This window comes from Mustela nivalis (assembly GCF_964662115.1).
Source record: "Mustela nivalis genome assembly, chromosome: 10".
Taxonomy (NCBI): Eukaryota; Metazoa; Chordata; class Mammalia; order Carnivora; family Mustelidae; genus Mustela; species Mustela nivalis.
Genome location: NC_139029.1, coordinates 24231381 through 24243820, shown reverse-complemented (window position 1 = coordinate 24243820; position 12440 = coordinate 24231381). Strand labels below are relative to the sequence as shown.

The window sequence follows — 12440 nt, the reverse complement described above, 5'->3', positions numbered from 1 at the left end:
AGAATATAGTTTCAACCCTGTTTATGAAATACTTCTAAGTATGCACAAGTAGGATAAAAAGCAAGTTTCACCTTTTCCTATCCCAGAAGAAAATTAAAACAAAATGAAACATAGTGCCTATTGCAAGAGACAGAGAAGACAGAGAAGTATCAGAAATTGACAGCATAAAACAAAATGACAGCAGTAAAACAAACGTATCAGTTATGACAGTAAAGGTAATTAAACTCCCTATTAAAAGACAAAGAACCTCAGGGACGCCTGGGTGGCTCAGTGGGTTAAGCTGCTGCCTTCGGCTCAGGTCATGATTCCAGGGTCCTGGGATCGAGTCCTACATCGGGCTCTCTGCTCAGCAGGGGGCCTGCTTCCCTTCCTCTCTCTCTGCCTGCCTCTCTGCCTACTTGTGATTTCCCTCTGTCAAATAAATAAATAAAATCTTTAAAAAAAAAAAAAAAAAGACAAAGAACCTCAAAAAGGTTTTAAAAAAAAAATGCTGCTTATATAAGAAATACACAGAGGGGAAAAAAATACACAGAGGGGGAAAAGGAGATAAATTATCTACAGTGAGTGTGTATTCTCATTTTTATAGTAATATTTGGTAGTTGCAAAAAATTTAAGCAATACATAAGTGAGATAAAGTTCAAAGTGAAAATTCTCATTTCCCCATCCCGCTCCCTAGAGGAAAATGTTTTGACTGTTTGGTGTAAACATGTCCACATTGTTTTTCTCTGCTGTATATACCAGATGTGTTACTTTTATAATCAGAAAATTAAAAAGTCCTATAAAAAAGACAGAAGGCCAGTTCTCCCCATTCCCACAAGAGGAATCCAAGTGATAGTTGTAGCTCATTTAGACCTCCAAGGAAGAAGTAAGGGTAGTTAACTGAGTTTCTAACATTATCTCACTGAATCTTCTGGCCACTCTCGGGAGAAAGATGTTGTTAGGCTCCAAGCACAAGAAAGCTGCAAACCAGCCAGGTGAATTGACCAGCCTGAGATCCCGCAGCTGATAAGAGTTAAGCATTTACTACATGTTAAATACGAGGCCAAGTGCTTTGCATACGTTGCCCTACTGAATCCTCATGACAACCTTGGAGGTAAGTACTGTATTGTCCTCATTTCACAGAGGAGGAAACTGAAACACAGAGTAGTTACATAACTTGCCCAAGGTCACACAGCTAAATGAATGGGAGAGTCAGGATTCCAATCCAAGCACTCTGATTCCAGACCATCACTTTGAATCCTCTAGTGAGGTCTGTCTGACTCCAAAGCTCACTCACCTTTCATGCTGCCACAAACAGTGGAGTAGCAGGCCACCAGAAAAGGCTTTCATGAGTTCTGGTTGTTCACGCTAGACATGTCCTCACCTAAAACCCCTCCGACGGCTGGGCATTCCCATGTCCACACCCACAATGGCTAGCAACACAAGCTCTGGAGCCAGTCTGCTGGGTTTAAATCCTGGCTCTGCCATTTCCTAGCTGTGTGTTTCTGGACCCATTAGCTCTCTGTTCCTGTTTCCTCCTCTCTGAAATGAGGCTAATACCAGTACCCCCCCTCATGGTTGTTGTGAAGATGAACATACAGGAAAAGAAAAAGGGCACATAAATCAGTGTCCGGCACCCGTGAGGCTCAAAGAAGACTAGTTCTTCATATTCTTGTGTTCCATCACTGTGCCCAGTTGCTCCTGGCCTGGCATGATGTTAGTGTCCGTCATGGAGAAGCTTGGTGTTTTAGTCATCTCGTGCCATTGTAACAAAATACTGCAGACTGGGTAGCTTGGACAATAGAAATTTGTTTTCTCTCCATTCTGGAAGCGGGAAATCCAAGGTCAAAGTGCCAGCAGGTTTGCTTTCTCCTGAAGCCACTTTTTCCTTGGCTTATAGATGGCCAACTTCTCGCCGTGTCCTCACATGTCCTTTTCTCTGTGTGCTTATCCCTGGTGTCTCTTCTTAGAAGGATACCAGTCCTGTCAGGGTCACACCCTAATGATCTTATTTAACCTTCATCCCTACCTCTTTAAGAGCCCTATTTCCAAACAGTCATACTGGGGCTAAGGCTTCAACCTGTGAATTTGGGAGGACACAATTCAGTCATAATACCTGGTCTTCTACCTTTCAACCAGTGTTTCATTCCTTTGACAAAGTATTTATGGAGCACCTGCTGTGTGCCAGGCACTGGGTCCCTTTGTCTTATCCCTGCACTCTTATCTCTATTCAAGGCAGGAAACCTCCCCCTTGTGCGTGTGAGTGTGTATGCTGTGTGAGTGTGTATGCTGTGTGAGTTTGAGAGGTCTGAGTGTGAGTGTGTGCATTTCCTTTTTTTGCCCCACATTCTGCGTGGAAAATTTCAAACAGAATTGATGCACCTATGTGCCCACCACCCAGTTTCACCAGTTACAAAGTCATAGCCTGTTCCATTGCATTCATACCCCTACCTGCTGCCCCTGCCACTCCCCCACTCTAGGATTATTGGGAAGCAAATTTCAGGCAAAATAGCCCATCCACAACATTTTAGTGTGTATCTCTAACAGATAAAAAGAGCCCTTTATAACATAACAGCAATACCATCGTCCTAAAAAAGTAAAAAGAGTTACTTAATACAATCAAATTTCCATGATTGTTTAACACTTTATTTTAAAGATTTTTTTTAAAAAATCAGAATCCTGCTTAGGTTCACTCATTACAGGTAGCACATATGTGTCAGCTCAATTAACCTGTGGACCTCTGTGCCCACGCCTCTGATATTTTGTGGAAGAAGCCAGGTCGTTTATTCTGAGGTGTCTCCTGCACTCTGAATTTTGACCATTATGTCCCTGGGAGGTTGTTTAACATGATCCGCTCTCTCTCTTATATTTCCTTTAATTGGCAGTAGGATCTAAAAACCTAATCAGATTTAGTTTCCATTTTTCAACCAGAATGTTCTACGGGCAGGGCTCTGTGCCACCATCAGAGACGCATAATGTCTGGTTGTCTCTCATTTGAGGATGTTAGGAGCCAGCAATGGGATCGCAAAATGCCCACATGCTATCATTTCATCTTCTTTTATAAGCTGGAGTATTTAAAGAAAACTCGCCCTCATCAACTATTTGGTTACCCTGAGGTACAGTTCATGAAGGAAAGGCAGAGAAAAACTTAATTATTTTCCTTTATTTACCGGTTTTTATTCAATGAGTCGATTCCCTGACATAAAGTTGAACATTTTTAAATACCATTATGGTTCAGGGTGTTTAAACATATTTTATATAATTAAATCCATTGCAGTTATCACTTTAACCGACATTCCAACTGTCCCATTGGCCAGTGGTACCTTTCTGAAAGTGGCCCAACCTCATTTTGAACATTTTCTTTCCCTGACCTGGAAGCAGCCATTTCTCCAAGGAGCCCTAATCCCTTTTCGGTGGAAAGTGATACTGACAATCTGGGCGCTGGGGATAATTATTCCTATTGAGTTGGCCCTTGTCTCTAAGGCATTCCAATGAACAGAGCTAAAGAATCTTTTTTTTTTTTTAAGATAAAAATGCATAATGGGTTTATTTCATTTCAGATGTAAGAATACTTCATTTTTTACTTTCTTCATGTCATATCTGTACCTGTTTTCATTCCTGCTGAAAATTCCAGTTCCCTACAACATCAGCATGATTTCCCATTCCCTACTGCACACCCAAGACTCACAGAATGACACAGCCACTACATCAGTGTGATTACTGAAAATGGTTTAAGTTGTTTTACTTATAATTCCTCTCATTCCTAGACCCAACTAGGGATGGCTGTGTTTTAAAATCTCTTTCGCTAGTTTCTTCATGTGCGATTATGCCACCAACTGACACAGTACTGTATTCATTTATTTCGCTCTGCTTTTGAGTTTTGAGAGCTTGCTTATCAAATTTAAATCTTTCTCTTTAGTTGTGAAAAATATTTACATAGTTCCAAATTTAAACCTCTGAAAGAAGATATATTCTGAGAAAGTCTAGCTTTTATTCCTTTACTCTCCACCCTGTTCCCTCCTTCTTTCCATAGATAATCTTGAGTTTGGGCCTCATTCTTTCATCAGTTGTTATAATATGAGTCAATGTGTGTGTGTGTGTGTGTGTGTGTGTGTGTGTGTGTGTGTCTCCCACCCCTCTCTACAATAAATGAAATCATGGGATTATTTTTTACCTCGTTGCCTTGGTTTTTATTCACTTATTAATATATTCTGGGGACCACTCCATGACATTATATAGACTATCCCTCATTTTTGTTTACAGCTGCCCGTCCATCTTGTTGATTACTCCAGTTCATTCAGTCCGCTCCCTATTGCTGCCTCCCATTTGGGCTCTTTCCATCCTTTTACTACTATAAATCATGCCGCTTTGTATAGCCTTGTACATATATATGTCTTTTCATAGATTTGCAAGAATATCTTTGGGATAGAGTTCTAGAAGCAGGGTCAGAGAGTGAATGCATAGGAATTTTGCTATATATTACCAAATTTCTTTTCACAGGAGTTGTGCCATTTTGCACAACATTTTCCACCAGCAAGGTGCTAGAATACCTGCTTTCCCTGAGTTTCATGTGTCCTTGAACTCAGATTTTGTCTATGTGATGGATGAGAAGTATTCTCTCATTGCAGTTTTAATATATATATTCCCTTAGAATGAGGCTGAGCATCTTTTCAATCGTTAAGGAGACATTGCATTTAGGATCCTTGCCTACTCCTCCCGGCCTGACACCTGTCACCGTGAAGATGAACCAGAGAATATGAAGGACTGAATGCATAGAGTGGTCGTTTGAGCAGCACATGAGCAGGAGAAAAGAAGAACCAGCAAGGCAGTAAAACAATACACCAGAGAAAAGCAAAGTGGTGACCAAAGGCAGGATTTGGGTTTCCGTATCTGGAGATTTTAGATAGGGTTTTGTTATTTTTTTTTTAACAAAATTCACATTTTATTTAAGTTGAAATAAACTATACAAAATTGATTTGTGCACTGAATGGAGGGTAGCCTAGACAGAAAGTGACCATGTGATCTACAGTTTTCTGGAAAGTAAGTAAGGAGATCACAGTCCACAATCCAAGAGGCTGGGCCTGTGCTGAATTGAATCCGAGAGAGTCCCTTTTCCTACTGAGGCTATGCATGGGAATCCAAGGACTGAGTAGTAGCCCCCTACAAACACACACCTCCAAGGTCTCACCTGTCCATTGGACAAAGAGAGGAATGTACTAGCAGGTTCAGTGAGAGCAGAGATGGGTCTTAAAAACTGGGGTTACCCAGGAAGTGACAATACCCTTGTGCAATTTACTCCCTCAATGTTTTTATAAATGCTGTGTTATTACTTAATTTCTCCATGTCTTAACTTACTAAAAGTGGGGTGATAATCCCTACCTACAAAACGAGAATAACAATAGTACCTGTCTTTTAGTGTTGCATTTGTCACAAAGATAATCCTCGTCAAGTCCTGATGCACAGTGAACTCTCAATCCCAGTGAGCTCATTGCTGCCAGCCGTGGCTGTAGTACCATTATGCACTGCAGGTGGATTTGGAGACAGAGGTCCTGAAGTGAAATCCCAGCTCTCACTTCATTACTTCTTGATCTAGTCTCTTAGCCTACTTAGTCTAAGTTTTCTCATCTATAAAATGGGCATAATACTGCATAAATGTTATGTGGTTTTAAATGAAATAATACACATAACGTAGCATTGTAAGTCATTGATATGAGTTTCTACTCATATCATTTGTATTACTGTTCTTAGATTAATTAAACTTCCTAATGTAACACTCTGTTAAGAATGCTTGACAATCAGAGTACCTTGGTGGTTTAGTCAGTTGAGCCTCTAATTCTTAATTTCAGCTCAGGTCATGATCTCAGTATGGTGAGATTAGCCCACTGTCAGGCTCTGTGCTCAGTGGGAGTCTTCTTGGGATTCCCCCCCCCCCCCCCGCAATCTCCCCCCTCACTCTCTAAAATAAATAAATAAGTCTTTTAAAAAAGAATGTTGACAATTATTTTCAGTCTTTCCAAGAAGTTCATAGAATTGAGAGAGGAAGAGTGCAGTATATTTGATCCTGTGTTATGAAACTGATTAACTAGGGAAACATGCAAAAACAAAAAACAACAACAACAACAACAACAAAACCTGCAGAAAAAAACAACTACTGAGTAGCTCTTCATTTTCTTCCTCGTCTTGTTTAGGACATTTTTGGCATCTGATAGCTCCATAGTAAGGAATTTCAAAGGACACAGGGGTTCTTCGAAAAGTGGAAGGCTGCTTAGTTTTGGATCTCTGGATTTATGGTGTCTTCCTAGGTCCGAGTCCAGGCTCTATCACCAACTAAAGCAGAGCTGGTTGCTGCACCTCCATAAACCTGTCCTAGCTGTAAAATGGGGGAGATTAATAGCGCCACCCTTGCAGGATTTGTGTTCTGTGAAGAGTGAGCATGACTGTCCCTGTGAGTCCATGAATGGCCGTGGTGGTGACGATGGCCACAGTGTGGGTGGTGGTTGGTGCCGGCATCCTCCTCGTCGGTCCTGGGGAGGTACCAGGTGGGTAAGGTTAGAGTGCGTTAACAAACAAGCCCCCAATCTCAGTGGCTTAAAAACAGGAATTGGTACTCACATAGGCTGCCTGAGCTGCATGTTTAACACTGGCCATCAGGGGCCCTGCCCCTTTGTCACTTAAAGGCCCAGCCCGAGGGGACTTCCATCCTGACACTTGCTCTCACCATCAACGAGGCAGAAAATGGCAAATCTGGCGCCAGCTCCTCAACTTTTCCTATGGGCGGAACGTGCGCCACTACCGCTCTCGTGTGATTGGTCAAAGTGGTCACGTGACCTAAGATAACTTAAAAGGCATGCACTGTGAAATCTGACCACCTATCAGAAGGAGGACAGGGCTCGCTCTGATGAGCACCGCAAGGGCCAAGGGTCCAGCTGTAGGAGGAGGCGATGGTGAAGGAAGGGTGCTGGTGGGAACAGGAAGCTGAGGGATGGGAAGAGTGAGACCGACCGACCAAGGGACTGAGAGGACAGGCGGAGCAGGATCAGAAACATGTCTGCACTACCCAGTGTCTTGTGGAATCACCTGCCATGAACCACATTCATTCATCCTTCCATGCATTCATGCATTCATTCAAGCAATGATTACTGATTCCTGCCATGAAGGGGTGATTGTGTGCCAAGCTCTAGGCTAAATGCTGGGGACTCCAAATTTGGAAAGACCATGAACAAGGCCCCTGCCCTCAAGGAACTTACAGTGGAGTAGGTCACAGCCGAGCTCCGAGCTGAGCTTGGGGATCTGCCCACTGCCCGTGCCAGAGGTGGCGGGATCTCTGCTTTTGCCACAAGCCTGATGCAAGGAGCAAAGAGGAAAGGAAAAACCAGTGCAACCCAAATATTAGCTGTACTTCAGCCCTCCTAGAATGACAGAAGACTTTGTTTAAAGGATTATTTTTATTTCTCCCCTCTGGCCTTTAATAAAAGTCCAAATGATGTAACTGAGCATGTCTATAAAGGTCCCAAAAGACAGAACTCACAGTTTATATAGTTTATGTAATTTTCCATAAAAACAAAAACAATACTTATTGGCAGATAACATTTTATAGAGAGAGTTTTTATTTGTTTGTTCATTTGTCCCCCCCAACACAAGAAAGTTGTTTCTCTCCCTTCTGTTCCCCAGCTCCCTGTGGTGGTCATCTGACTTCGCCCAGTGGCACCATCCTGTCCCCGGGCTGGCCTGGCTTCTACAAGGATGCCCTCAGCTGTGCCTGGGTGATTGAAGCCCAGCCAGGCTACCCCATCAAAATCACCTTCGACAGGTGCCTGCAACCACAGCCTTGGAGGGAACAGAGCCAGGGGTGGGGTGGGGTGGGTAGATTTCTTAGGAGTGGTGGTGGAGGGGAGCCTGGGGTTGAGGGCGGAGGATCAGCATGCTCACTGAAATGTTAGCAAAGTCAGAGAACTTTGGAACAAATTGCCCTGGGTGGAGACAGGCCATATGGGCTTTGCGCTTGGCCTTGGTTTCACCTCAGTAGTGGGGTTTGTGTTGTTCATGACCGGAGAAGTGAACAGAAGGGTGGGTAGGGTATCACTTGGGATATCAGAGCCCTTCTGTCCCCCTCACACCCAGTGACAGAGAGTGGGCAGATAGACACCATCAGATGTTGAAGCAGGCATTGGCATCTGAGGAGTATAACTCTAAAATTGGCAGCATACAAAGGCAGCTTCCTGACCTTTGACCCAAATCCTGCTCATATGCTGCATTTCCTGTTCCCACCCCAGGCATGCCCCTTCAGTGGGGAAAGTAGCCACCCAAATATGAGCAGAAACTTCTTCCAGACAAAGCATCCATGGCCTAGAATAGCAGTGCTCAAACCTTTCCATGAGAGTCCAATAGTAAATATTCTAGGTTTTGTAAGCCACCTGTGGTTATATGTTGCATATTTTCTGTTTTCTTTAAAACATACCACTTTATAAATGTTAAAAAACCATTCTTAGCTCTTAGGCCATACAAAAACAGGCTATAGAATAGATTTGGCCCTGGGCTATAGTTTACTGAATTCTGGCCTAGAACATTCTGACCCCCCCCCCATGAGACTAGTCGTTCCTTTAAGTCTGAAGATGTGTCTTGGCTCAAGCCACAGGGGGGACTGAGAGAGTGCCGAGCCATCGGAGGTGGGGGAGAGGCTAAATGTAGTGGAGAAGGCCCTTTCCTATCACTAATGAATGTGTGCAGATTATATTAAAATGTCCCAGCCTGCCAAAATCTGATTGTTCTGAAGTCCTGGGCCAGGTAGGGCCTTTTTTCATTTGCAAGTTAATAAGCCTCAGGTTTCTCAAGAAGTCTACATTCCCATCTTTGGCAGATTTAAAACCGAGGTCAACTATGATACTCTGGAAGTTCGAGATGGGCGGACATACTCATCACCCTTGATCGGGGTTTACCATGGGACCCAGGTCCCCCAGTTCCTCATCAGCACCAGCAACTACCTCTACCTCCTCTTCTCGACCGATAAGAGTCACTCAGACATCGGCTTCCAGCTCCGCTATGAGAGTGAGTATTGGCAGGGAGGCAGATGACAAGGTGGGCTGGGAGGAGGGTGCAGGGACCACGGACTATTCCAGCAGTGGGTCCCCAACTTGGCCCGATCCCAGGGGCTTCCTCAGCCTGTGCTCCTGGGGGGCACTCGCCTACTCTCAGCATCTGTCAGAGCCCATAGGAGCTCAGAGGGGAGCCTTTGGAAAGAGTGAAGTCTGATGACCCACATACCACAAAGCCTCTTCTACCTGCAGGTGACTGGGAACCACCATGCTGGGCTATCTGGGGACAGTGTTTGAGGATGGTGAAGCTGAAATGTGATAGCATCTCTCGCTCACCCTCACTCCCCCATCGCCTTCTGCATCCATCTCTGCTGCCTCAGTTGAACAAGATGGATGTCCCTTCCACTCTTTGTAGACCAGTAGAGAAAGTGCTGGTCGAGAGCGCTATGAGGGCAGCCCCATGTTCTTAATCATGTCTGTATCCCCAAGACTTAGCATGGTGTCTAAACCATAGTGGACACTCAACTTATGTTAATTGAATGAATGGACGGATGGACAAATACTAGAATCAGCTTATTTTCTTTGAGAAACAGGTCTTCAGATGTCTTAGCAGATGTCGACAGCCACACTTGACACATGGGTAAATGACAACCTCAGCTTTCTGTAAATCAGGGTTCTCTCCTCCCTCCCTTTGTGGGCCAGCTAGGGTCCTTCTGTGGTGATGGTTAGCTGTCTATTCCAGCTGTGGGCTCTCTTTTCCAGCTATAACACTGCAGTCAGACCACTGTCTGGATCCAGGGATCCCTGTAAATGGGCAGCGCCATGGAAATGACTTCTATGTGGGCGCTCTAGTGACCTTCAGCTGTGACTCAGGCTACACGTTAAGTGACGGAGAGCCCCTGGAGTGTGAGCCTAACTTCCAGTGGAGCCGGGCCCTGCCCAGCTGTGAAGGTGAGACACACCTTGCAAAGGGGTGCTAAGGTAGTGGATTCCTTTCCTGCTGTGGAAGACCAGGAGCTAGAAGGGGCATTGACTCTCCCACCCATTAGTGAGGGTTGAGGGTTGAGAGAAGATGGCTCCGCAGCTCCCAGGAGGATTGGTTGGGGATGGGGATATAGGGTGGTGTGAGGGAGCTCCCTGGGCCACTCCAATCTTTCAACACTGTCTTTACTCCTGTAGCACTCTGTGGTGGCTTCATTCAAGGCTCCAGTGGGACCATCTTATCACCAGGGTTTCCTGACTTCTACCCCAACAACTTGAACTGTACCTGGATTATTGAAACATCCCATGGCAAGGGTGAGTGGTTAGGCCTGGAGCAAGTATTGGACTGTGACATGGTCAGAACCCCATGTTCTCCAGGTCAAGGTGGCCTCAGTGGGGATCTCCCTATGTAGTGACCTCAGCATTTGGTCTGAATTTTTCTCAACCGGAATACTCCCATAAGCTTCCCATCTCTTTGAATCACAGAATACATTCCACAAATATTTTTAAGAATCTAAAATCTTCATGCTAGAAGGTACTGTAGAAATTACCAGCTATGAAACCCTACATAATGCAGAAATCTTCTCTAATTGCTCCCGACAAGATGGCACCACACCTGCCTAAACAGCCCCAGCAGTGGGAAGGTGGCCAACACATTCAGCAAATAGGCACCTGGTGTCATTTTTTGATAGATCTGACCCCTCCTAATAGCCTATTAGATGTTCCTGAAACTTTTTTCCTTGTTCTGTGTGCTGGAGGAAAATAGGATCCATCTTCCCCCTCTCCTCATGTTCACCCTTCAGACACTGGACCCGTGAACCTCTTCTTACATAGCTCAGCTGTTCCTCAGATGCCATGTTTTCATATTCCTCACCAGTCTGGACTGTTACCTCAACTTCCCTCACATGAATAATCTTTGGAAACCCAAGTTCAAAGGACGGGTGCTGGTTAGAAATAAACAGGAAATAATATAGTCTTTGATTCAGCAAATATTAATTGAATAATGCCACCCATGTGGCAGACTCGGGCTGGGAATAAACAGTAACCAGGCACATATGGCTTCTATCCTCAGAAGTTTATTCTAAAGTTCATCCAGGGTCACAGTTCTTAACCCCTCTGCACTGTAGCAAATATGTTAATGCTTAGACTGCACTGTAGATGTTTTGATTTTCCATGTTGGAGATGGAAAACAGGCATTTTTGATTTCTGAAGACTTCACTAGTAAATCTGATGCATGCCCTCGAATAAGAACCTCTCATCTAGAAGAATTAACATGTAGAAAAGCCATGAAAAATTTTTAAAAGAGTAACTCTTTCAGATAGTAAAATGTTTTTGGCTAAAATAATTTTAACAATGTGGTATGAGTATTGGAATGGACACACAAACCAATGCAGGCATATGAAGGTCCAGACGTAAAGTCCTATGTGTGTGTATGTGTGTGAGACTGTGCATGCACACACATGCACACTTGTGTATGTGTGTGAGAGAGACAGTTTGTAGTATATAATTAAAGTGTCATTTCCAATCCATTGAAGAGAGGATTGATTATTTAATAAATGGTTTTTAAACACTAGACTTAAACACTTGGGAATAAAAGAAAAGAACCAAACAGACCTCATACATTTAACCACATAAATTCCAATACTAGAAGAACATAAAAATCTAACCCCAGGTGCGGATGTACTATACAGAGTAATACTAAAAGCAGAATCCATAAAGGCAAAGACTTTAAGATTTGATTAAATAAAACTTTGAGTGGATTTACGTAAAAAAAAGGGGGGGGGCCATAAAAAATTCAGACAGTAAGTGGACAAAATTACTTTCAACATAAATAATCAACTAAAGATTACCAACCTGATGCATGGAGAGCTCTTAAAAATCCTAAAGAAAGACGCACCTGGTCTCTAGGCCTGTAAAATGAGCAAAGCTATAAATGCTTCAGAGTAGAAGAAATAGAGATGAAAGGACATTGACCCCACTCATAATTAAAGACATGCAAATTTAACCAGTAATGAAATACCATTTCTTTTTTCAAGTCAGCAGAGAATATCATAACAGTATGGGAGACAGTGTGCAGACATGAATATTCTTCTTCAGCACTGACATTGTATAAAATGGTTGAAATTCTCTGGATGATGGTTCCATGATATGATTCAAAAGTTTTCAAAATATATGTGCTTTTGGACCCAACAATTCCACTCCTTGGAATATATCTGAAAAAAATATGTACAACTGTACATCAAGATTTAGCTGCAAGGGTGCTTCCTAAAATACTTTACTAATTGGAGGATTAGTTAGCTACTGAATTGTCCGTCAATGAAGAAATGTTAAATAAAGATATGATACCTATATATAATGCAACACTGTGCAGCTATGAAAAGCCATAATGTGAGAGAATATTTAAAAACCTACAGGGTAGGGGTGCCTGGGTGGCCTAGTTGGTTAAGT

General features: G+C 43.3%; 1 protein-coding gene across 4 annotated transcripts in view; it reads left to right on the top strand.

The window, feature by feature from the left end:
* CSMD2 (CUB and Sushi multiple domains 2) overlaps nt 1–12440 on the top strand; it is a 607752-nt gene that overhangs the window by 394407 nt on the left and 200905 nt on the right. For all 4 annotated transcript variants that reach the window (XM_082686557.1, XM_082686556.1, XM_082686555.1 and 1 more), the window contains 4 exons: nt 7651–7789; nt 8837–9024; nt 9774–9962; nt 10191–10307. In XM_082686557.1, the coding sequence (XP_082542683.1) occupies nt 7651–7789; nt 8837–9024; nt 9774–9962; nt 10191–10307 (633 nt within the window). The remainder of the gene's footprint in view (nt 1–7650; nt 7790–8836; nt 9025–9773; nt 9963–10190; nt 10308–12440) is intronic.